The 27,746-nt window shown below is 30.1% G+C and overlaps 1 protein-coding gene across 5 annotated transcripts in view; it reads right to left on the bottom strand.

Moving 5' to 3' along the window:
• The window catches only part of LOC119611756 (palmitoyltransferase ZDHHC8B), a 107,198-nt gene that overhangs the window by 2,781 nt on the left and 76,671 nt on the right, over positions 1–27,746 (bottom strand). For 2 of the 5 annotated variants that reach the window (XM_037967442.1, XM_037967443.1), the window contains 5 exons: positions 6,344–6,462; positions 6,122–6,279; positions 5,783–5,955; positions 5,495–5,689; positions 5,119–5,425 (listed from right to left, as the gene is read on the bottom strand). In XM_037967442.1, the coding sequence (XP_037823370.1) occupies positions 5,119–5,425; positions 5,495–5,689; positions 5,783–5,955; positions 6,122–6,279; positions 6,344–6,462 (952 nt within the window). The remainder of the gene's footprint in view (positions 1–5,118; positions 5,426–5,494; positions 5,690–5,782; positions 5,956–6,121; positions 6,280–6,343; positions 6,463–27,746) is intronic. The other 3 variants (XM_037967444.1, XM_037967445.1, XM_037967446.1) reach the window with 3 other exon arrangements.

Here is a 27,746-nt window from a genome sequence, read left to right as displayed (position 1 = left end):
TTCTGAACAACTTATTATAGAAAAAGTTTGTTCAGTTTCTGAACAACTTTTTATAGAAAAAGTTTGTTCAGTTTCTGAACAACTTTTATAGAAAAAGTTTGTTCAGTTTCTGAACAACTTTCTATAGAAAAAGTTTGTTCAGTTTCTGAATAAATTTTTATAGAAAAAGTTTGTTCAGTTTCTGAACAACTTTTTATAGAAAAAGTTTGTTCAGTTTCTGAACAACTTTTTATAGAAAAACTTTGTTCAGTTTCGGAACAATTTTTTTATAGAAAAACTTTGTTCAGTTTCTGAACAACTTTTTATAGAAAAAGGTTGTTCAGTTTCTGAACAACTTTTTATAGAAAAAGTTTGTTCAGTTTCTGAACAACTTTTTATAGAAAAAGTTTGTTCAGTTTCTGAACAACTTTTTATAGAAAAAGTTTGTTCAGTTTCTCAACAACTTTTTATAGAAAAAGTTTGTTCAGTTTCTCAACAACTTTTTATAGAACGACTTTATATAGAAAACATTTGTTTAGTTTCTGAGGTTTGTTCAGTTTCTGAACAACTTTTTATAGAAAAAGGTTGTTCAGTTTCCAAACAACTTTTTATAGAACGACTTTATATAGAAAAAATTTTTTTAGTTTCTGAACAACTTTTTTTACAGAAAAAGTTAAGTTTCTGAACTACTTTTTATAGATGAAGTTTATTAAGTTATTAGACAACTTTTTATAGAAAAAGTTTGTTCAGTTTCTGAACAACTTTTTTATAGAAAAAGTTTGTTCAATTTCTTTTATAGAAGAAGTTAAGTTTTTTAACAACTATTTACAGAAGTTTGTTCAGTGCCTGAACAACTTTTTATAGAAAAAGTTTGTTCAGATTCTGAATAACTTTCGCAATTCTATGCCTCTTCTTTATGAAACCTTTTATATGTTCTAGACTTTTATCGAACAATTATAACCAGCATTAACTGAGACATGCAAACTAGAACTCGCAATTCAAATTAATAAATATTTTTTCATTAAAAATGAGATAATGATGCAATTTAACATTAAGATGAAAGAGTAATATGTTGGCATCAATATCTCATTAGTGTTGTGGTATCAGAGCACAACCATCGATATCCACTTAAGAAGCTTAATTTTCGTATTAACAAAATACATTTATATCAGAATATCAAAAGAAAAAACTAAAGCATACTTTAAAAAATATTAAAAAAAACATTTCATTTATATCTAGAAAAAAAAAAAACACAAAAACAAAAGGGATATAAATGATTATTTAAATATAATATAAAATAAATATTTCAAAACATATTAAAGCTTTATTTACTTGTTTGGCGGCTAGGACACATAAGCTTCAGCGGTTTTTGGGCCATTGAACAAACATACTTTTTTTTAAATTTTTTATTTCAATTTTTTTTGCATATAAGAAAAAAGGAAGATATAAAAGGGAACTACAAGTGTATATAAGAAAAAATTCTAGATGTACGAGTGTATGTTTGTGTATGGATTTGAGTGTGACATACAGAAGAGTGTGTGTGTAAAGAAGAAATAAGCAAAAAGGAAACAACATTTACATGCCTTAACAAAGTTGCGACAACGTTTTTCTTTTAAATAAACAAAAAAAGCCAAAACCAAGTGTATTAAACTAGATTCTACAAGTAAATTGTCGAAAAAAAAACTAATAAAAATAAGCTTTAAGAGGGCAACAGAGAAAAAAAAACATTATAATAATGAAAAACTTTAAAGTAAATTCAAGATGATATTATAGAAGAGCACTCTTTTCCGTTTGATGCTATAAACCACCCCATAATTTACAAAATGTTTATGACATTTTATAGACATACAAATAAATGTCTTTTCATTTGTATGCGTACATGGTTATTGGATAATTTAAAATGTGACCCATATTTAATAAAAAAATACGTATATTTTTTATATTCTAAAAGTAAATAATTGATTTTCATTATTTGCTCCATGTTCTATTGAATTCTAAATCCAAAAATTGGAAAAATAAATATTAATTATAGAAATGTTATTCATTTTATTTATACATGAGATTTAGTAAGCAAGGATAATAATCCTTGAACTTGCAGTTTGAAAATGCACGTAATTATAAATGACTTATAAATGTTTCCACAACAAGATTTTCTATATTTTTAAACAGAAAATTGTGTATAGATAACGATCCTCTATGACCTGGATTTGAGAACATTTTAAAACATGTAATGATAAAATCAAAATCTATGTACCTTTTCTAGCCAACTATTAAACAGTTCTTTTTAAGGAAATAGGTCTGAAATAAAATGTTAACAAACAAAATACACTATTTCAAATATAAAATCCAACAAACACACATTTTTATTTTTGGGATCAACTAAACAAACACTATGTTTTCAATTTAAACGACAAAAGGGCAAATAAATAAATTCTAAAAAGAAAATAAAGGAAATCAAACAGGAAAATACTAAACTTTAATTTACAAAATTAAAAAGAATCACTTCTTCTTTTCATGTTAAATAATTATAACAAACATATATTGCATAGAGGAAAGAAGAATGTAGGAGTGAGAAAAATAAAAACAAAAAAAAAAATTGTAAAACTAATGAAAATATATTGCAGTTAAGATCTATAGTCAAACAATAGAAAATACATAAAATGAAACAATAATAATAATAAAAAGGAAACACCAGACCACCAACTAACCAACAAAACTAGCCAGTCAGCCACAAAACTTACAGACAAAAGACTACAATAAGAAAAATAATAATAAAGTATAAAATAAAAATAATAAAATACACTAAGGTTTTATATACATATTAAAAAAAAAAACAGAAAAAATTGGCTTTAAAATACTAGTATATAGTAAGTAAATAGTTATGGGAAGTTTTTTAAGAAATCAAATATTTTTAGAGATTAAAAAAACAAGCTTAAATTGAACTTTAGGTGAACTTAAATCATTTGCGATTGAAGTGTCTTAAATCGAAAATACTCTTGTGATCTATTGATGAAAAATGTCTACTTCTAAATTACTAAATCTTCCGTTCGTTACATCACAAAGGCTAGTCATGTTGTCACGATGTAAAGGCTTAAGTACAATGATTAATATGAATCATGTTGATGACGGGAGCTGGGGCCAAGCTGACTGCCTCCTGTAGGGTCTCTCATGTAAGACGGTATAAGTCGATGTGCTTTACGTAAACACCTGTCTTTCGGCCTATTTCATGGTGGTACTTTTACAACTACAGTGTGAGCCTTTAGACGACTCAACACTGTCCCTTTATCTTATGTCAGTCGGAATATGGGATTCACAACATCCCATCTGTTTTACATATTGGACAGTCTGTCAGCAGGACTCTGCTGATTTCTTCCATTTTAGTGTCAAAGTTCCATCTATAAAGCAGTTCGGCTGAATCCATAGGAGTCAGTTTTCTCCTAATGAGAAGGTTGTTGTTGTAATAGCTAAAACTATACAGTAATCTAATGTCCAGGCCTAAAAATTGTGCTGCTTCAGCAGGATGTGTCCAAAAAAACACATATGTAAATAAGTGGTGGGTATCATGTGGATATTGTCCACAATCTGGACATTCATTAGGGACGGCACGCTCTATGCGAGACTAATAGACATTAAGCCTGTTGTTCCATCCCGATCTTAGTTGTGCTACAACTACTCTTGTTCTCCGCGGCAGGTTTTCTTCCGTGTCTGCAGTGGGCGACCTCCAAGTACGACATTCATGTGGTATCCTGCGACCGCGGAATTCATGGTGTCTCTATGAATGTCAGTCAATGCTACTGAGTACCAGGACTGATTTAATGGATCCTGCACATAACTACTTATGTTTTCCTCACATATAAGAAGGTCCTTCCGGACATGCCTCAAGGGAGGCTTCAAACTTTGTGATGCTAAAGTTGGGATGGCTCCTCCTCTCAGGTGGAACTGTTTAGTTAACATGACATGTACCTTGACTGGGAGGACTATCTTCATTTCTTCGTGTAGATGATGTTCTAAGATAATTTGAACATCATCTTCACAGTTACAGTCCTTAGAACAGCAAAGCAAACGAGCAAAGGCGACCACAACAACAAAATTCAGTTGCACCCCTGGTTTCGGCTAACAATTATGCGTCCCTTCAGCAACTTATACAAGAGGAACCGTCGACAAAGAAATACGAGTTTTTTCAGTGTATCCCTACTATCCCTCGGCCGAGCCAAGAGCAGCCCGTCTAGGCAGAAGTAGCTAATCCTGTCGCAGAGGCACCTAAATGTCAACGATCCGAGGAAGAGTCAAATATTAAACCGACGATTAAACGTTCAAAGAAGACGTAAACTGTCGTCGTTAATAGGCATTTCAGTAATATTACTTAAAATCAACTGATGTGGTCAATAGATAGTTCTTTACATACAAAATCATACAAATAAAAGTGACTTCGCCTCAATGTCTCAAATATGACCAAAAGCAGAAATTATTTTTCAAACTTCATCTCGAAAACTTAATGTAATGGAGAAATTCTGTAATCAGTACAACTTCTGTTTGCTTTATGGGACTCTTGAATTTTTAACAATTCCTCTACGTATGATATCTTGATCTTTCGTAACTCCATATAAAAAAGTTACAATTGAATAAGTCTGGTATACTTCTTATGTGGCTTTTAAAGATCCAAGTATTTTTAATAATTAGTAAAAAAATCGGATCAATAATATGTATAATGTACAACTGATATAATTATATCACTTTTTTAAATATCAAACTCCACAAATCAAGGCGATATAAATAGAAAAAGCTAAAAATAATTTAAATATAAAAAAGTTACACCTTAAGCAAAATTATTGCAATCTGTTTACAACAAATAAAACTTCCCATGCTACAAAAAAGTTAAAATGGTAAAAAAAGAAAAACATAACTAAGTGTTTAAAAGAACTTAATGAAAAATAAACAAAATAAATACGAAAATTACATACTATAATACAATTACAACTAGATTACAACTATAAAAATAACAAGAATGTAATAAGAAATAAAATAAATAGAATAGAATTTTTTATAGAAGTATAAGAACAAGAGAATGCATTTCTTTTTTTTTGTAATTTTACTTGATTTTTTTTGTTTGGTTTTCGTTTAATTACACAATTTACCCACCTTACTATAAAGCGTTGTGCTGCCCGACCGCTGATTAAAACCATTGCCCTGGTCCGTATAAGTCTTTACCTGTGTATGACGCTGGTCCCGTTCATAATAATTGCGTGGCATTCCATGCGGCGAATGTTGAGCATTAGCCGTAGACATGACACCAGATTTAACCGTTACACCGGCACCACCACCACCGCCACGCATTATGCTACCAGAGTTGGATTGATTGTTGGCATCACGTTCTGTTGTTATCGTGCTAATGCCTTGATTTTCTTTATGTGACCGACGAGCTGCATATTTTTCTGGTTTAAGAAGACTGCAAAGGAAAATGATAAATTATTTGTGTTAGTTTAGTGAGGAAATTGATTAAGCGTGTTAAACCCACCTTGGATATTGTGGACCAAATTGTGTGTAGCAACAATTATGCCAACAGCCACGTGAAAAAGGATTATAGCCACCTTTAAATTTACCTGTCACTTGTTCGTTTGTTGTACGCCCCCGCGACACTAAGACCATATGAAAACCCGTCAAACCAAATATGGGTATGGCTAATATTGTTACAATACCCATTAATACCATGCTGAAAACAAAATGAAATTTACTAAATTTAATAAACAATTTCATCAAAAATGATCAATGAATTAAATAAATCATAATAATATTGAATACTTACGATACAATTGGTGCTGTTTGCCTTATATTTGGCATTGTTTTTAATACATAAAATAAGCATAAAGAAAATATGCTCAACATGTGTATAGATAGAGAAACCAAAAAGAAAAAGAAAAATCTATAATTACGTCGTCCAATGCAATTATTAACCCAAGGACAATGATGATCGAATGTCTGGAATTATACAACAAAAACATAAATATAAAAATAAATGACACAATCATAATCATAGTTAGATAACAATGGTTAAAAATATAAATAACAAGCACTTGTTGTCGTAACTAAAGAAATTTACATGCATCAAGTAAATTGAATTTTTCTGTGCTTTTTTTTTACTCACTTCTATACAATGATTACACACGGAACAGTGTGAACATCTTGGCGGTCGATAAAATTTACACGTTACACACCATTTCATTTTCACCGTAATACCATTTATTTCAGCATTCTTATATAAAGGAGCCCGGAATTCTTCTTCTCGATCTTCATCAGGAGAAGCTAAAAGTTAAGAAAATTCATTATTTTTTTCGTGAATGGTTTTACGTATCAGTACGAAATTTACCTTTGGGTATTACACCTGGATCCATGAAAGTGGCCAATGTAAAATTGGCTAAAACAAAAAATGTTATAACCCCCTGATATGCTGGTACCCATGGATGACTTCTTAAATAATATTCGCAGCTGCAAGTAGAAAATGATAAATTAAATTTAATTATTATTATAATTGTTTTAAAGGAATTTTAATAAAAAATTTACAATTGCTTTAAATAAACATCTGATTATCAAGAATAACACAGGCCAACAAAATTTTAAAAAAGTCGAAATCTGATGTATGTATACTTTTTAAAAAGATCGAGCTTTGCTGAATCCGAATCTTGCTTTAGAATTTTTCCATCACATTTTCGAGATATTGTGACCTAAAGGTTGAAAAACAGCATTTTTGGCCATATTGAAAGACACATTTTTTTCTTATAAAATCTTGTCATCTGATAGTCCAATCTGCAGACTTTAAATTAAAAGTTCAATCTCCGTAATATATTCATCCTTCTACAAGTTATTTCAATTTAAAAGTTCGGATTCAGCCCAATCCTTTATAAAAGTATACTTTGATCTCTGGGTTAAAATTTGTTGGTCTGTGTAATGTGTGAACTATAATTTAACGAACGAACGTATGAGCAATGCTTGTCTTAATTATTATTACTCATACTTCAGAGAAATATTGTAGGTTTCAGAATCATCTACGTGTCACTTGGACAAAAATCTTTTGCCAACAACAAATTTTGACATACGAAAGCGTTGAACCCTCAATACTATAGACTAGACAATAGATGAGACTATAGGCTAGACTATAAACTATAGGCTATAGGCTAGACTATAGACTAGACTCTATTATACACTAGACTATACTATAGACTAGACTATACTATACAATAGACTAGACTATAGACTAGACTATAGACTATACTATAGACTAGACTATATACTAGACTATAGACTAGACTATACTATAGACTAGACTATGGACTAGACTATACTATAGACTAGACTATAGACTAGACTATAGACTAGACTATAGACTAGACTATAGACTAGACTATAGACTAGACTATAGACTAGACTATAGACTAGACTATAGACTAGACTATAGACTAGACTATAGACTAGACTATAGACTAGACTATAGACTAGACTATAGACTAGACTATAGACTAGACTATAGACTAGACTATAGACTAGACTATAGACTAGACTATAGACTAGACTATAGACTAGACTATAGACTAGACTATAGACTAGACTATAGACTAGACTATAGACTAGACTATAGACTAGACTATAGACTAGACTATAGACTAGACTATAGACTAGACTATAGACTAGACTATAGACTAGACTATAGACTAGACTATAGACTAGACTATAGACTAGACTATAGACTAGACTATAGACTAGACTATAGACTAGACTATAGACTAGACTATAGACTAGACTATAGACTAGACTATAGACTAGACTATAGACTAGACTATAGACTAGACTATAGACTAGACTATAGACTAGACTATAGACTAGACTATAGACTAGACTATAGACTAGACTATAGACTAGACTATAGACTAGACTATAGAATAGACTAGACTATAGACTAGACTATAGACTAGACTATAGACTAGACTATAGACTAGACTATATACTAGACTATAGACTAGACTATAGACTAGACTATAGACTAGACTATAGACTAGACTATAGACTAGACTATAGACTAGACTATAGACTAGACTATAGACTAGACTATAGACTAGACTATAGACTAGACTATAGACTAGACTATAGACTAGGCTATAGACTAGACTATAGACTAGGCTATAGACTAGACTATAGACTAGACTATAGACTAGACTATAGACTAGACTATAGACTAGACTATAGACTAGACTATAGACTAGACTATAGACTAGACTATAGACTAGACTATAGACTAGACTATAGACTAGACTATAGACTAGACTATAGACTAGACTATAGACTAGACTATAGACTAGACTATAGACTAGACTATAGACTAGACTATAGACTAGACTATAGACTAGACTATAGACTAGACTATAGACTAGACTATAGACTAGACTATAGACTAGACTATAGACTAGACTATAGACTAGACTATAGACTAGACTATAGACTAGACTATAGACTAGACTATAGACTAGACTATAGACTAGACTATAGACTAGACTATAGACTAGACTATAGACTAGACTATAGACTAGACTATAGACTAGACTATAGACTAGACTATAGACTAGACTATAGACTAGACTATAGACTAGACTATAGACTAGACTAGACTAGACTAGACTATAGACTAGACTATAGACTAGACTATAGACTAGACTATAGACTAGACTATAGACTAGACTATAGACTAGACTATAGACTAGACTATAGACTAGACTAGACTATAGACTAGACTAGACTATAGACTAGACTAGACTAGACTAGACTAGACTAGACTATAGACTAGACTATAGACTAGACTATAGACTAGACTATAGACTAGACTATAGACTAGACTATAGACTAGACTATAGACTAGACTATAGACTAGACTATAGACTAGACTAGACTATAGACTAGACTAGAAGCTAAATGTTTATTTTTTAATAGGAAAATTGACAAATTTTTTCAAAGCTTTCTAACAATTCTAGAATAATTATGTTATCAGCTTTAGTTTGTCTCTGTGTCAGTCTACTCAACACAATTGTTTATAAATATTTAGCGAATAAAGTGTTGATTTTTATTAGTTTAATAAATAAATAAATTTATTGTATCTAAATGTCACATTTTTCATTATTGTCTGTCTATATTTTGAAACAAATAGTAAATAGTTAAACGCTACTAATTAATTAAAACATTGACATTAGGGACATGCACGAGCAGACAATTCATATTAAAAATAAATAAATCAATTAGGCAGTGATTATTTTTTAGGCAATGATAAATTATAATCATTAAAATGATTTTATTCTTTCACTTTATTTTTATAATTTTCATACTAATTTTAGAATTTATTAAACAATATTACTTCAATAAAAATATTTCTAAATTATTTAATATTTTAATTAAATATTTAGCAAATAAATTAAATGAATCTCCCCATAGTTTTCTATAATTAAATATAAAAGCAACAAAACTAAAGCAATTAGTATAACAAAACCCTACCGATAATTTGTGTTTTAAATGTAAATAATTTCAATAAACTGCATCAATGTTTAATAAATTCAATAAAAATAGAAAATTAAATAGAAAATACAATTTTTATTATTATTATGTAAATTAACTTTATAGGAAAAGTAAATAAATAATAACAACCAATGACGAAGGATGAACGCAAAGATAGACGGACAGACGCTGTTTATGGATAATTGACGTTTCCATAACAATAACAATTTCGATAAAATGGAAAAAAACTTAATTATTATGATTATGAATATTGACCAACATTTACTAACAAATACGGATAAATGATTGGAGCGGTATGGTGTTTGGTTTTAACGGCTGATTGGTTGCAATTAATTAAAAATGAAAAAATTCCAAAAAATAATTGAAATGCTTATTTATTTGGTAAATTGATGATAACGATCATCATCATCATTATCTTTAGCATAATAATGATGATGATAATGACAATGATAGCAATGAGTTTGAATATAAATATTTATAATTTATTAATATTTTAAACACGTGTGTAAGTAATAATAATAATAATTTGCCATACACGACATCTTAATAATGGTTTACACTTAAAGAAATTATTATTGGTTTTAAAAGACAATAGATTAATTCTCAAAAGTCAACATTTTTTAACATTTTTAATTGAACCAAAAATCAGAAAAAACTTATTCGTAATATTTTCTATAGAGTCTGATAAATAGAATAGATCGTAAAAACTAAATGATCGTAAAATTTTCTATAGATAATTAACCGATCGTTTTATAGAAAACTATCTGATCATAAAGTTTTCAATACTTAATTAACAGTTTTTATTTAAAACGAGCTGATCATTATAAGTTTTTCTACAAAAAAACTTATCGTAAAACATTTTCATTGGAAACGCACTAATTTAGTTTTTATAGAAAACGAACCGATCGTAAAGTTTTGATCGCTATGTTTTCTGTAGAAAAAGTTTCATAAAGTATTTGAAACAAAACGATTATTAGTTTTCTATAGATCACCAGATTTAACGAACTTATCGTAAAATTTTTTATATAAAACGATCCGATCGCAAAGTTTAAAGAATAATTTTCTATAGCATACTAATAGATCGTAAAGTTTTCTATAGAATAAAAACTCATAACTAAGTTTTTCATTGAAAACGAACTGATCCAATGTTTTCTATAGAAAACTAACTGATCGTAAAGTTTGTTTAATTACGAGCTGATTATTAAGTTTTCTATAGATCACTATAGAAGTGATCCTAAAGTTGTCTATAAAAAACTCACTGATCGTAATGCTTTTTAAGGAAAACAAACTGATCGTTAAGTTCATAGAAGTTTCATAGAATCTATATATAGAAAACTATCTGAATATATAATTTACTATATAAAATGAACTGATCGTAAAGTTTTTTATTTAAAACGAGTAAATGAATGCAAGTTTTTCTACAGAAAACAGATCGTAAAGGTTTCTATACAAAACGAACCGATCGCAAAGTTGGATAATGGAGTTTTTGCAGAAAACGAACTGATCGTACAGTTTTTTTTTTTAAGAAAGCGAGCTGATTGCAGCGTAAATTTTCCCTTAGTAAGTTAGTTAATTTTTTAAATAAAACGTGGTGATCGCTATGTTAACTGATTGTATAGTTTCCTAGATAAAACTAACATACAATTACACTAAACTAACGGATCGTAAAGTTTTTGTAATAAAACGAGCTGATTATTGAGTTTTTTATAGATCACAAACTGATCGCAACCTTTTCTACAAAAAGATCGTAATATTTTGTATAGAATACTAATTGATCGTAAAGATTCCTATATAATAAAATGTTTTTCATAGAAAACGAACTGATCCAATGTTTTCTACAGAAAACTAACTGATCGTAAAGTTTTCTAGAGAATACTAACGGATTGAAAAGTGCTTTTATATATACGAGCTGATTACTATGTTTTGTATAGATCATTATAGAAGTGATCCTAAAGTTTTCAATAAAAAACTAACTGATCGTAAACGAATCAATCGCAAAGTTTAAAGAATAGTTTTCTATAAAATAGTTTTCTTTAAAGAATAGTTTTCTATAAAACACAAATACAAACTTATAGTAAATTTTCCATATAAAACTAACTGATTGTAAATTCTATGGTGAACTAACTGATCGTAAAGTTTATTTATCTAATAATCCAATGATATTCCAATGATTTGTTATGTAGATACATATCTATCGATAGAAGAACAAACCACCAATTTTAAATATAACATTATTTTAAATTCTAAAACCTTGAAGTAATTCTAAAAATTTTTTCAAGTGTATATGCATATGTACAGTGTCGTTCAAAACTAACTGGCTCTTTAACTAAACAGTTTTAAAAATATAAAATAGACGTGACATACCTATTATTTTCATATACATTTGTTACTATTTTTACTTGTATTGGCCGACACTGTTTATTAGCTATTAAATTATTACATTATTCATTTATTTTATTTACTACAATACATTTTTTACAAAAATTCAATGGTATTTTTTGTTTGTTTGTTTATTTATTCAATATTATGGATGTTATTGTTATTATAGAATATAATATGGAGAAAAAATAAAAACATTTCTAAATTTTGTTCAAATACTCGCAGACAATTTGTTATAATTTAAATTATTGTTTGAACTTTTTGTGGCAACAAAAAATTGACAGCTTTTTAATTAAACAAATATTTCGAAAAAAATCTGTTTTTTGTTGCATATTCGGCTTTCTAAAAGTATTTATTATTTATTTAATATTTATTTATTTAAATAGTAATTTAATACTAATGCTTTTGATTATATTTTATTTACTAAAAACACTATAAAATATTGTAATTAAGAGTATAAATATTAAAAAACAAAAAAAAAAAAAAAAAAACTAAAAGCAATAGTTACAAGGTTTGAGGTTGTTTTTAATAAATATTATATTTGAAATTAAGACTATAGACTAGACTATAGACTAGACTAGACTAGACTATACTAGCTAGACTAGACTATAGACTAGACTATAGACTAGACTATAGACTAGACTATAGACTAGACTATAGACTAGACTATAGACTAGACTATAGACTAGACTAGACTAGACTAGACTAGGACTATAGACTAGACTATAGACTAGACTATAGACTAGACCTATAGACTAGACTATAGACTAGACTATAGACTAGACTATAGACTAGACTATAGACTAGACTATAGACTAGACTATAGACTAGACTAGACTAGACTATAGGCTAGACTAGACTAGACTATAGACTAGACTATAGACTAGACTAGACTAGACTATAGACTAGACTATAGACTAGACTATAGACTAGACTATAGACTAGACTATAGACTAGACTATAGACTAGACTATAGACTAGACTATAGACTAGACTATAGACTAGACTATAGACTAGACTATAGACTAGACAGACTATAGACTAGACTATAGACTATAGACTAGACTATAGACTAGACTATAGACTAGACTATAGACTAGACTATAGACTAGACTATAGACTAGACTATAGACTAGACTATAGACTAGACTATAGACTAGACTATAGACTAGACTATAGACTAGACTAGACTATAGACTAGACTATAGACTAGACTATAGACTAGACTATAGACTAGACTATAGACTAGACTATAGACTAGACTATAGACTAGACTATAGACTAGACTATAGACTAGACTATAGACTAGACTATAGACTAGACTATAGACTAGACTATAGACTAGACTATAGACTAGACTATAGACTAGACTATAGACTAGACTATAGACTAGACTATAGACTAGACTATAGACTAGACTATAGACTAGACTATAGACTAGACATAGACTAGACTATAGACTAGACTATAGACTAGACTATAGACTAAGACTATAGACTAGACTATAGACTAGACTATAGACTAGACTATAGACTAGACTATAGACTAGACTATAGACTAGACTATAGACTAGACTATAGACTAGACTATAGACTAGATAGACTAGAGACTAGACTATAGACTATAGACTAGACTATAGACTAGACTATAGACTAGACTATAGACTAGACTATAGACTAGACTATAGACTAGACTATAGACTAGACTATAGACTAGACTATAGACTAGACTATAGACTAGACTATAGACTAGACTATAGACTAGACTAGACTAGACTATAGACTAGACTATAGACTAACTATAGACTAGACTATAGACTAGACTATAGACTAGACTATAGACTAGACTATAGACTAGACTATAGACTAGACTATAGACTAGACTATAGACTAGACTATAGACTAGACTATAGACTAGACTATAGACTAGACTATAGACTAGACTATAGCTAGACTATAGACTAGACTATAGACTAGACTATAGACTAGACTATAGACTAGACTATAGACTAGACTATAGACCTAGACTATAGACTAGACTATAGACTAGACTATAGACTAGACTATAGAAGACTTATTAGACTAGACTATAGACTAGACTATAGACTAGACTAGGGAATATAGACTAGCTATAGACTAGACTATAGACTAGACTATAGACTAGACTATAGACTAGACTATAGACTAGACTATAGACTAGACTAGAGACTAGACTATAACTAGACTATAGACTAGACTATAGACTAGACTATAGATCTAGACTATAGACTAGACTATAGACTAGACTATAGACTAGACTATAGACTAGACTATAGACTAGACTATAGACTAGACTATAGACTAGACCTATAGACTTAGACTATAGACTAGACTATAGACTAGACTATAGACTAGACTATAGACTAGACTATAGACTAGACTATAGACTAGACTATAGACTAGACTATAGACTAGACTATAGACTAGACTATAGACTAGACTATAGACTAGACTATAGACTAGACTATAGACTAGACTATGAGACTAGACTATAGATAACTAGACTAGACTAGAACTATAGACTAGACTATAGAGACTAACTATAGACTAGACTATAGACTGACTATAGACTAGACTATAGACTAGACTATAGACTAGACTATAGACTAGACTCGACTTAGACTATACTAGACTTTAAGACTAGCCTATAGACTAGACTATAGACTAGGAACTAGCTATACTAGACTATAGACTAGACTATAGACGAGACATACGACTATAGACGAGACTACTATAGACTAGACCTATAGACTAGAACTATAGACTAGACTATAGACTAGACTATAGACTAGACTATAGACTAGACTATAGACTAGACTATAGACTAGACTGGCTATAGACTAGCCTATAGATTAGACTATAGACTAGACTAGACTATAGACTAGACTAGACTATAGACTAGACTGACTATAGACTAGACTGACTATAGACTAGACTGACTATAGACTAGACTGACTATAGACTAGACTGACTATAGACTAGACTGACTATAGACTAGACTGACTATAGACTAGACTGACTATAGACTAGACTGACTATAGACTAGACTGACTATAGACTAGACTGACTATAGACTAGACTGACTATAGACTAGACTGACTATAGACTAGACTGACTATAGACTAGTCTGACTATAGACTAGACTGACTATAGACTAGACTGACTATAGACTAGACTAGACTATAGTATAGACTAGACCATAGACTAGACTATAGACTAGACTATAGACTAGACTATAGACTAGACTATAGACTAGACTGGCTATAGACTAGCCTATAGATTAGACTATAGACTAGACTAGACTATAGACTAGACTAGACTATAGACTAGACTGACTATAGACTAGACTGACTATAGACTAGACTGACTATAGACTAGACTGACTATAGACTAGACTGACTATAGACTAGACTGACTATAGACTAGACTGACTATAGACTAGACTGACTATAGACTAGACTGACTATAGACTAGACTGACTATAGACTAGACTGACTATAGACTAGACTGACTATAGACTAGACTGACTATAGACTAGACTGACTATAGACTAGACTAGACTATAGACTAGACTGACTATAGACTAGACTGACTATAGACTAGACTGACTATAGACTAGACTAGACTATAGACTAGACTAGACTATAGACTAGACTATAGACTAGACTATAGACTAGACTAGACTATAGACTAGACTATAGACTAGACTATAGACTAGACTATAGACTAGACTATAGACTAGACTAGACTATAGACTAGACTAGACTAAAGACTAGACTAAAGACTAGACTATAGACTAGACTATATACTAGACTAGACTATAGACTAGACTATAGACTAGACTATTGACTAGACTATAGACTAGACTATAGACTAGACTATAGACTAGACTGTAGGCTATATACTGCTAAATAGTACTAAAGTATACAAGTTTCCATTCCTGGTATAGTTCATTTAGTTGCTTTTTAGAGATTTATATCTCATGTTACAAATTAATTGTTTAGTAGTTCAAATAAATTTGTTGTAAAGATACACTTTCCGACACTTGCAACATGGTTAGAGATATAAAACATTTATTGATTTAAACCTACAACTAAATGTTAAAACCAGCAACTAAGTGCCGATTGTTTTTATGATGGTGAAAAAAAAATAACTAAAACAAAATAAATAAAATGAAATGAAATGCTACACAGAAATGGAAACAATCTGAAAGTAGAACACGCTACATTGAATATAAGGAGAGAATTTGTTGCAATTTTTGTTTAGTTTGTTAACATTTAATGTTACCAATTTAGAACTAGCTATGTCAGCCAGCCAAGCTGTCTGTCCTGTATCCTCAATTTATTTTTATGGAAGTGCACACACACACATGCTGACACAAAAAAAAAAGAGAAAACTTGCTGCTGCAATAAGTTGTGGCAAGTATCTCAGCTGTTTTGATTAAACTTTTAACGATTGAATTCAAAGTATTAGAAAATACATTAGTTTGTAATAGTGAATGTGAAAAAACTTGCGTTTAAAGTGCGTTTTATTGGCAGAGTTTTAAAGGAATAAACCATTTGATAGAATCTGATTTTAGACAGTGTGTTTAGATAAAGTCTTTAGAGACAGATTAGACTCCATTTTATCAGACTGAAGTCTAGTCTACAGTCCAGTCCAGTCTATAGTCTAGTCTAATCTATAGTCTAGTCTAGTCTAAACTAGACTAGACTAGTCTAGCCTAGCCTAATCTAGTCTAGTCTAGCCTAATCTAGTCTAATATAGTCTAGTCTAATCTAGTCTAATCTAGTCTAGTCTATAGTCTAGTCTATAGTCTAGTCTATAGTCTAGTCTATAGTCTAGTCTATAGTCTAGTCTATAGTCTAGTCTATAGTCTAGTCTATAGTCTAGTCTATAGTCTAGTCTATAGTCTAGTCTATAGTCTAGTCTATAGTCTAGTCTATAGTCTAGTCTATAGTCTAGTCTATAGTCTAGTCTAGTCTAGTCTATAGTCTAGTCTATAGTCTAGTCTATAGTCTAGTCTATAGTCTAGTCTATAGTCTAGTCTATAGTTAGTCTATAGTCTAGTCTATAGTCTAGTCTATAGTCTAGTCTATAGTCTAGTCTATAGTCTAGTCTATAGTCTAGTCTATAGTCTAGTCTATAGTCTAGTCTATAGTCTAGTCTATTCTATTATAGTCTAGTCTATAGTCTAGTCTATAGTCTATCTATATAGTCTAGTCTATAGTCTAGTCTATAGTCTAGTCTATAGTCTAGTCTATAGTCTAGTCTAGTCTAGTCTATAGTCTAGTCTATAGTCTAGTCTATAGTCTAGTCTATAGTCTAGTCTATAGTCTAGTCTATAGTCTAGTCTATAGTCTAGTCTATAGTCTAGTCTATAGTCTAGTCTATAGTCTAGTCTATAGTCTAGTCTATAGTCTAGTCTATAGTCTAGTCTATAGTCTAGTCTATAGTCTAGTCTATAGTCTAGTCTATAGTCTAGTCTATAGTCTAGTCTATAGTCTAGTCTATAGTCTAGTCTATAGTCTAGTCTATAGTCTAGTCTATAGTCTAGTCTAGTAGTCTATAGTCTAGTCTATAGTCTAGTCTATAGTCTAGTCTATAGTCTAGTCTATAGTCTAGTCTATAGTCTAGTCTATAGTCTAGTCTAGTCTATAGTCTAGTCTATAGTCTAGTCTATAGTCTAGTCTATAGTCTAGTCTATAGTCTAGTCTATAGTCTAGTCTATAGTCTAGTCTATAGTCTAGTCTATAGTCTAGTCTATAGTCTAGTCTATAGTCTAGTCTATAGTCTAGTCTATAGTCTAGTCTATAGTCTAGTCTATAGTCTAGTCTATAGTCTACACCTTTTTCAATTGAAAATGAGAACTTTTCATTTCAATTCAGAAAATATCAATTGAAATTGAGAATTTCCATTTGAAATTCAGAAGAGGACATTTTAAAATGGGATTTTTCAATTGAAATTTAGAAAGAAGAACTGAAAATGAGAATTTTCATTTTAAATTGAGAAAATATCAATTGAAATTGAGATTTTCCATTTGAAATTCAGAAAAGAACAGTTGAAAATGAGATTTTTTATTTGTAATTCGGAAAAAAACAATTAAAAATGAGATTTTTCATTTTAAATTCAGAAAAATCCAATTGAAAATGAGATTTTCCATTTGAAATTCAGAAAATTACAGTTGAAAATGAGATTTTTCATTTGAAATTCAGAAAAATGCAATTGAAAATGAGAAAAAAAGTAAATGAAAATGATAATATTACAATTAATTTTAACCAAAGAATATATGTATATTATAAGAATACACATCTCGACGTGCGGGTTGTCATGATTTACACATACTTTTTATGTATCACGACCCGCTATTGAAAATTTATCTTGTATGAGACGCAAATTCTATGTTCTTTGTTCTAATTTAAGGTTGAAAAATATCCATACATATGGATTTCAAATGAAAAATCTAATTTTCAATTGAATTTTTCTAAATTCCAAATGAAAAATCTCATTTTCAATTGGAATTGTCTGAATTTCAAATGGAAAATCTGATTTTCAATTGGAATTTTCTGAATTTGAAATGAAAAATCTCATTTTCAATTGTAGTTTTCCGAATTTCAAATAAAAAATCTCATTTTCAACTGTTCTTTTCTAAATTTCAAATGGAAAATCTCAATTTCAATTGATATTTTCTGAATTATAAATGAAAATTCTGATTTTCAATTGTTCTTTTCTAAATTTCAAATGAAAAATCCCATTTTCAACTGTTCTTTTCTTAATTTCAAATGAAAAATCTCATTTACATTTGAGCTTTTCTGAACTACTGTTGAAAATGGTGTAGTCTATAGTCTAGTCTATAGTCTAGTCTATAGTCTAGTCTATAGTCTAGTCTATAGTCTTCTACAGATTAGACTATATTCTATTCTAAAGATTAGTCTATAGTCTAGAATTTAGACTAGGCTAAAGTCTATATTCTATAATTTAACTTATTTGAAATATAAATATAGAATTTATAATTTAATTATAATAAAATATATTTTTTTTTGGAAAAACTTTCTACAACAATAACCAACTACAACCTCAACTTAACAATTTACTATAAATACTTTTAAAAAGTATTTAATGTTAAACTACATTTACTTTTTATTAGTTATTTTAAACCCACGCAGACTCTTTCAGTAAAACTTAAAATTCATATTAAATTAAGGATTTTAATAAAATAGGAAAATGTGTAGAAAAACTTTTAAAAGACACATCCATATAAAACATTCCATTTAGCATCGAAGTAGAGGAGTACTACACCATTTAAGGTTTAAATTGAGAAAATCCAAATTTATATTGTGAAAAACCAAATTGAGTTTCAGAAATCCAATTTTATATTGAGACATAACAAAATTAAATTTAGGAATCAAAATTCATATTAAGAAAAAACAAATTGAAATTTAAAATTCCAACTTAATATTGAGAAAAGACCAATTGATATTGAGAAACAGAAATTAATATTGAGACAATATAAATTGAAATTGATAAAATACAACATGATATTAAGAAAACCTAAATTAATATTGGGAAATAATAATTTTGTATTGAAATTTATAATATATTAAATTCATATCCTATTTAAAAAATTTATAAGAAAAATATTTTCAAATAATTTCATACAAATTTATATTTCTCATTATCAGTTATTAATTTCTCAATTTCAATTTGTAATTTCTTAATATAATGTTGAAATTCCGAATTTCAACTTGGTTTTTCTCAATATTAATTTGCATTTCTTAATTTAATTTTAACATTTCTCAATATTAATTTGGATTTCTCATTTTTAAATAGGCTTTTCTCAATATTAATATAAATTTCTGAACTTTAATTGGTATTTTCTAAATTTTAATTTGTAATTCACAATAGGAATTTGTATTTTCTCAATTTAATCTTAAAATGGTGTAGTCATAGGAGCGTTAGTATGTTTATAACATGAACAATAAATATAAATCGTTCTTTGTTTAAATCTTAATATGACCCAATTTCTTTTGTACACATAAGAAAGTTTTATTTCATTCTTTCATTTGAAAAGAAATTGTTTAAGAAAAAAAAAAAAAAAAAACAGAAAATAGAAAATGAAAAATGTCTTTAGACATACTTTAAGTATTCTACTGTTTTTTCATATCGCTCGTTCTTTTTATCTATTATAAAAAAATAAAAATGTGGTGGCACTTTCATTGTGAATATATATTATCCTTAAAGCTTATTAGCTTGGCTGTTGATGATGACGTTGGTGCAGTTGCTGCTACTGCTTCCTTACCATAAGAATAAGAACATGTCCAGAAGCAAAAACAAAACTTGAACAAAACCCATAATTTTGACTCTTATACAAATATATGACAGACTTACATATATTTGTACATCACACTTGCCATAATGACAAAAACATTATACTAAGAAGAAGAAGCCTTGTTCACTCGACTCTACTAAAATAACATTCCACCCACTTTTCGAAAGTGTTGTCCACTGAAATGCAATTTATAAAAGAAAATGGAAGTTTAATAACTCACAACATTTAAATGAAAGTTGGGAATTGCTCGAAGTAAAAGCAGCAATTAAAAAAAATTATTTGTTTAATAAATTGTTGCTTATAGAGAAAACTGCGGATTTATGCCCTTAAGATAAGCGGAGCACAATATCGTGCACTTTTTGTATTGATACACTGGCTAAGGATCTTATAGTCAAACAAGTGGCCCTAAATTCGGCGATTAGGCTACCAGATTAGGCAATCAGATTATAACTAGTTATGTAATTGGTGCTTTGGGGATAAAAACCAATTTTAGTTTTAACATTTTTTAAGTAATAAACACCTGCAAGATACAAGTAAAATGTATTGATAAGTCTTCATCATTCCATAAATAAAGAGACAATTGTTACAATTTTCCCTTTGGTTAAAAACTCTTGTATATTTTTTACCAACGAAAATCTTAATGGTAAAAAATAAGGAAAATATACATAAATACACCCATATGTACATAACGGGGGTGTATTTATGTATATGTACATAACGGAATGTAATGCATTATATACCTATATGGGGTTTTATTCAATTATATCTGTAAGCAATTTAGCAAATTTCAAAGATGAGTTTGTCTGCCATCAAGTTATCATATTAAACAAATAAATATCCTCGAGCTATCCTTAAGGTACTAAATTAATATTTGAATATTTTCTAACTGAATAGATTTGAATTGAAATTGTAACTTGAAATAAATGACATTGTTGCTTTAAGAAATCGTGATGGACATAAAAATGTCATTCTTTGTTTAAAACAAAACAAAATTAAAAATCTAATTCTTCGAAATTGTGTGATTTTCTTCATTTACGTCAGATTTTCGAGATATCTTTATAACGGCAAGAATTTAGCTGGATCTAAAAGTTAAATAGTCTATAGCCTAGTCAATAGTCTAGTCTATTGTCTAATCTATAGTCTAGTCTATAGTCTAGTCTATAGTCTAGTCTTTAGTCTAGTCTATAGTCTAGTCTATAGTCTAGTCTATAGTCTAGTCTATAGTCTAGTCTATAGTCTAGTCTATAGTCTAGTCTATAGTCTAGTCTATAGTCTAGTCTATAGTCTAGTCTATAGTCTAGTCTATAGTCTAGTCTATAGTCTAGTCTATAGTCTAGTCTATAGTCTAGTCTATAGTCTAGTCTATAGTCTAGTCTATAGTCTAGTCTATAGTCTAGTCTATAGTCTAGTCTATAGTCTAGTCTATAGTCTAGTCTATAGTCTAGTCTATAGTCTAGTCTATAGTCTAGTCTATAGTCTAGTCTATAGTCTAGTCTATAGTCTAGTCTATAGTCTAGTCTATAGTCTAGTCTATAGTCTAGTCTATAGTCTAGTCTATAGTCTAGTCTATAGTCTAGTCTATAGTCTAGTCTATAGTCTAGTCTATAGTCTAGTCTATAGTCTAGTCTATAGTCTAGTCTATAGTCTAGTCTATAGTCTAGTCTATAGTCTAGTCTATAGTCTAGTCTATAGTCTAGTCTATAGTCTAGTCTATAGTCTAGTCTATAGTCTAGTCTATAGTCTAGTCTATAGTCTAGTCTATAGTCTAGTCTATAGTCTAGTCTATAGTCTAGTCTATAGTCTAGTCTATAGTCTAGTCTATAGTCTAGTCTATAGTCTAGTCTATAGTCTAGTCTATAGTCTATAGTCTAGTCTATAGTCTAGTCTATAGTCTAGTCTATAGTCTAGTCTATAGTCTAGTCTATAGTCTAGTCTATAGTCTAGTCTATAGTCTAGTCTATAGTCTAGTCTATAGTCTAGTCTATAGTCTAGTCTATAGTCTAGTCTATAGTCTAGGTCTATAGTCTAGTCTATAGTCTAGTCTATAGTCTAGTCTATAGTCTAGTCTATAGTCTAGTCTATAGTCTAGTCTATAGTCTAGTCTATAGTCTAGCTATAGTCTAGTCTATAGTCTAGTCTATAGTCTAGTCTATAGTCTAGTCTATAGTCTAGTCTATAGTCTAGTCTATAGTCTAGTCTATAGTCTAGTCTATAGTCTAGTCTAGTCTAGTCTATAGTCTAGTCTAGTCTAGTCTATAGTCTAGTCTATAGTCTAGTCTATAGTCTAGTCTATAGTCTAGTCTATAGTCTAGTCTATAGTCTAGTCTATAGTCTAGTCTATAGTCTAGTCTATAGTCTAGTCTATAGTCTAGTCTATTAGTCTAGTCTAGCTAGTCTAGTCTATAGTCTAGTCTAGTCTATAGTCTAGTCTATAGTCTAGTCTATAGTCTAGTCTATAGTCTAGTCTATAGTCTAGTCTATAGTCTAGTCTATAGTCTAGTCTATAGTCTAGTCTATAGTCTAGTCTATAGTCTAGTCTATAGTCTAGTCTATAGTCTAGTCTATAGTCTAGTCTATAGTCTAGTCTATAGTCTAGTCTATAGTCTAGTCTATAGTCTAGTCTATAGTCTAGTCTATAGTCTAGTCTATAGTCTAGTCTATAGTCTAGTCTATAGTCTAGTCTATAGTCTAGTCTATAGTCTAGTCTATAGTCTAGTCTATAGTCTAGTCTATAGTCTAGTCTATAGTCTAGTCTATAGTCTAGTCTATAGTCTAGTCTAGTCTAGTCTATAGTCTAGTCTATAGTCTAGTCTATAGTGTAGTCTATAGTCTAGTCTATAGTCTAGTCTATAGTCTATACTATAGTCTATAGTCTAGTTTATAGTATATTGTTTGTAATAATAATTAAAAAGGGTCTTATTGTAAAGACAAGTAAGTAGTTAACCATTTTTTACCATGACTATTTTAAATTTGTATGCTTAGTTAATTTACTTTGAAATGTATAAATTAATTATATTTTGTTCCTATTTAAATAAATTATTTTTTAACAAATTAAATAATTAGATAACACAATTTTCTACATAAATTATAAGGCAATGACAAATTTTTTTTCTTTTTAATTGCAAAAGATTATAACGCAGAAAGTCAAAGAAACCTATTATTTTTATAGATATTAAACATAAATAAAGGCAAAAAACAAAAAAAAGTAGAAAGATTATACTTATAAAATATGCCATGCTTATTCTTATCACCGACTACTGTTAGTCTTACTAGATAACAAGGACCTACAACAAACAGCTGTTAAGTATGTTTGTCGAGAACGTAAAATGCAAACAAAAAATGTATTTTTTTCTTTCAAAAACTAGGCGAAAAATATAATAAAAGGATTAAAAAGTACAGGAGAAAAAATAGAATAAAGAATATTTTATACAAAAAAAAAAAAAATAAATAGAATAAAAAGAAAAAATCTCATAAACCCCAGGAATCAAGAGTAAGTATGTTGGAATTACAAGCCGAAAACATGATGTTGCTGTTGTTGCTTTTTTTCTTGTCGAGAGGATAATATAACTTCCAACACACAAGATTATGCTGTGCCAAATTATGCGTTTATGTGAAATCATCGTTGTCGATGACACGATGTTGTCGTTGTTGTAATTACTGTTGTTGTTGGTTCATTGGTTATATGAAAATTTGTTGCCTAGATTCATAACTCTAACGAGAAGAGTATGGTGGAAAAAAAATGAACAAATATGGAGAAATTAAAATGGCACAGACAGAAAGTGGAAAAATAAGTGGTATTTTTTGTAATTTTAATATTTTCACCATGTTCGCCAAACAGTTGTGTATGGTGCCTATGTAATCGTAAAAAGAATATTATTTATGCGATTATTAGGGTGTTTTTATTTCGTGGAAACTTCTAGTAGTGCTAATTCTTAATTTTAACAGGCGACCTTTCTCGAACGGGGAAAAGTTGTTAATTTTTATCATCACATTATTTCAAAAGCCTTTCCATAGTATAAAGAAGACGCGGCGGTTGTCTGGTATAAAGCACTTGACAAAAACTCCAACTGTATACTTCTTGACAAGGTTCTAAAGAGGATAGCAATCCATATAACAGGAGCACTGAGAACAACATCCACCAAAATCTCTATTCGCAATGCTAAATTGGATACCAATTTTCGATTCGAATATCTAGGAAAGCGACTATTTGACGATTTGTCAGAAACATCCAGGGTAAGACTGGATAATATTAATGACTTTATAAGGCACAGTAATTGGCCATACTTGATCAAGGACAAAACCTTCTATATCCTCCTCTACTTCTATCTCAATTCTTCTTTACTCTCAGTATTTTATTCTATACTTACTCTACACCTCTTTTATAAATCAACCCTAAAACTATCCCCTTTCTTTCTTTTTTTACCTCTATTATCTTTACAGGTATCACAAAGGGACCAACAGGACCCAAGTGTGCGACTTTTCAGCCTGAATACCTAAACCTAAACATCAAGCTCGATAACCAGAAAAAATGTATCATTTTTCCCAACTATCGTTTCCACGACAGTTGGATCTTCTATGCGGAAAGACCCGAGTTATACTCGTCCAAATATTTTAACCTAGCGACAGCCGTATCAACCAAAAGTTGATTTCCCGGGAAATAACTATCGGCCATAGTCGAACTATTACTACAATAACCTAATTTCAAACAGCACAGAGTGCCTTCATATATCTGAATCGATTTGGCATCACAATACTTTGGAAAAAGGCCTATAAGTGGTATTCAAAATCAACAAAACTGTCCCAAACTTTGGCCAGTCTAAATATATAATTTTTAAATAATATTTCATATTATACACAAAATTTTCGTATATATTACGAAAAAAGTTAAACATAGAATTTTTTTCAGTGTTGAAATTTTTGTATTGAACTTAATACAACTATACGTTTTTTTCAGGCTCACTCCTTATTCCAATTGGAACTCCTAGAAAAAAGTAAAAAGAGACACCCTAATATTTCTAAAAGATTTATGTATATAGAACAAACCCACACCAACCCCGAACTATATATATAGAATAAACCAGCAAGCATAATATTTCATTATTGCAACATAAACACAGTGGGACTCACATAATTGTTTTAAAAATGCTTAAACTTTTTAAACTAGTCAATAGTTTCATTGTTAAAAATTTAATAATTTAAAATTTTTTCTAACACAATTTTAAAATATAAAACTATTCAATTCAAGAATTCATTGAAATTGAAAAACCAAACACTTCAAACTTTACCAACATAACCAACCACAGTGCCGTAAGGATTAAAGCAAATGGTAGAACTTTCAAGTATTTCTTACTGTTAAAAAAGGAAACATTAAATTCTATATACTACGTGGGAGTTGTTTAAAGCTGAAGATGAAATAAAATGTAACAAACCGGCTAAAATGGTGCTATAATACAGCAGGAAGAAAAAAAATAGGAAAACCTCACACTTGGCTGTAATATGATGCTATTAGAAAACTATAAAAAAAACGAAGAGAAAAACAAAGGGAAAGAACAAACAAATGGAAAAATAGGAAAGAAAAAAACACCATCGTGAAAATGGTTCTTGAAACATTTTTGCCAACCATTAACTTTATTTGTTTGTTGTTCTTTCTTAGTTGGATTTTTTGTTTTGTTCCGATAAGTATTCATATGTTTGTTTGTCACAAACGAATACAATGTAGACGACTTGTGTCAACGTCGTCATCATCCAAACAATACAGCAGCAGCAGTAGTAGGACTAACCAACCAAACCAACTATTGTCATACAAAACAGTAGGGGTAAATGTCCTTGTTGCTTCGTGTTCATTTATTTGTATGTCTACAGCAGAGATTCTCACAGTTGTTGTGTATATAGGAGTGGCAACAGGCTGAAATTCTAAACTTCAAGAGAACCCAAGGGTGTTTGGTAACTGCATACATATGTATTATGATCTTAGTAAACTTGTATTGTATATGGATTATGATCGCAGTAAACCATGTAGCTTGGGGTAGTACAAACACCAATCGCAGAAGACAAGCACTCATGGATTTCCTTAATACTAAATACTTGTTCCCATTGAACTTAGTTAATAAAGCTACCTTCGTCAATAGAATCAGAGAAGAAGTATTAGATATAACTATATGTTCAAAAGAGCCTTTAAACGAAATTCAGCATTGGAGAGTTTCGGACGAGCACTCCTTCGCCGCCACTAAAGACGATAAAGTATTGGAATAAGTCTAAAACAAATTGGACAATGTTCGGGAACTTACTAAAGAAACGTTTATGTCAGGACACTTTTCAATGTCGAAATAAAGAGACGCCAAAGTAAATACGCTCACAAGTGCCCTGGTTGAATCGTTCGAGGACAGCTGCCTTCTGCGAGGGCGAAGATCTGCCAGTATACTGGGATGAGTATCGTAGTAAACTTGGTGAATATAAGAAAATCTATGGAATCTATGGTCGATGTCACGGCCAGGAGGCTGGAGGATTTGGAGACAATGAAACTCCTAATGGACACCCATTTCCCACCTGGTATATCGAAGAACATAGATGAACCGATATTGGAGAAAGGGGAGGATAACACGGAAATTGTAATTACATCTGATATGGTTAAAGGGACAATCAAGAGCTATGCTCCCTATAAAGCTGCAGGGCCGGATGGCATTTTCCCGGAACTTTTGCCGATTGAGGCGGGATATTACTGAAAAAAAGTAAAAAACTAATTAAATTCCCCTTTTGTCCGATTTTATTCTTGAACATACATCAGACGCATACAAAACTTGACCCAGAAGGGTTTCAGAAACAAATATCTGAATTTCTGCAGAAAGAGTAATCCGAAGGTAAAGAGGTTCAGTTCTAGTGCCTCAGATTTCGTGATAAGTAAAACAAGTGGTTTTGAGTAACGGTTATATAACGGCTGACAAGGTTTCACGGGAAGCAGTTGACCGGGAACTTGTTTAAAAAGTCCAATGTAACCTTTGGAGAATCGGACCTCATTTGAAAGTTATTTTGCAAATAAGGAAATCAATTAGCAAAGTGTTGTTTACTCATTTTTAATCTAGCTGCGATCTTCCCCCTTTTCACAAACATTTTAATAACTCTACTTAATAAAAGTACTGGGAATCACTGATTCCTAGTGGTGGCAATGGAATAAGCTTTTAGTTATTTCAATTTTACTTCTTTTATATATTATTTTCACTTATTTGTAGAGTTATAGAAGCAACAAAGTAGAACAACATTTCACTTTAGTTGTTGTTTTTTTTTTCTCCCTCATCATCGTATTTTTCAGTCTGTGTTGGATTGTCTGTCTGTATGTTTTACAGTTGAACTGTCACTTAGTTGTACGTTTATTCGTCAATTTTTCTGTCTGTCTGCTTATTTTTTTTTTGTAATACTTAGTTCATTACTCTCCTGTGCTTTCTTAGGGATACTTTCTATTTTCTCTGATATTTTTTCTT

The sequence above is a fragment of the Lucilia sericata genome, unplaced genomic scaffold (genome assembly GCF_015586225.1).
Source record: "Lucilia sericata isolate MDLA Ls3-8-SP2 unplaced genomic scaffold, ASM1558622v1 Contig001526F_arrow, whole genome shotgun sequence".
In the NCBI taxonomy this organism is placed as follows: Eukaryota; Metazoa; Arthropoda; class Insecta; order Diptera; family Calliphoridae; genus Lucilia; species Lucilia sericata.
This window is presented reverse-complemented; position numbering and strand designations above follow the sequence as displayed.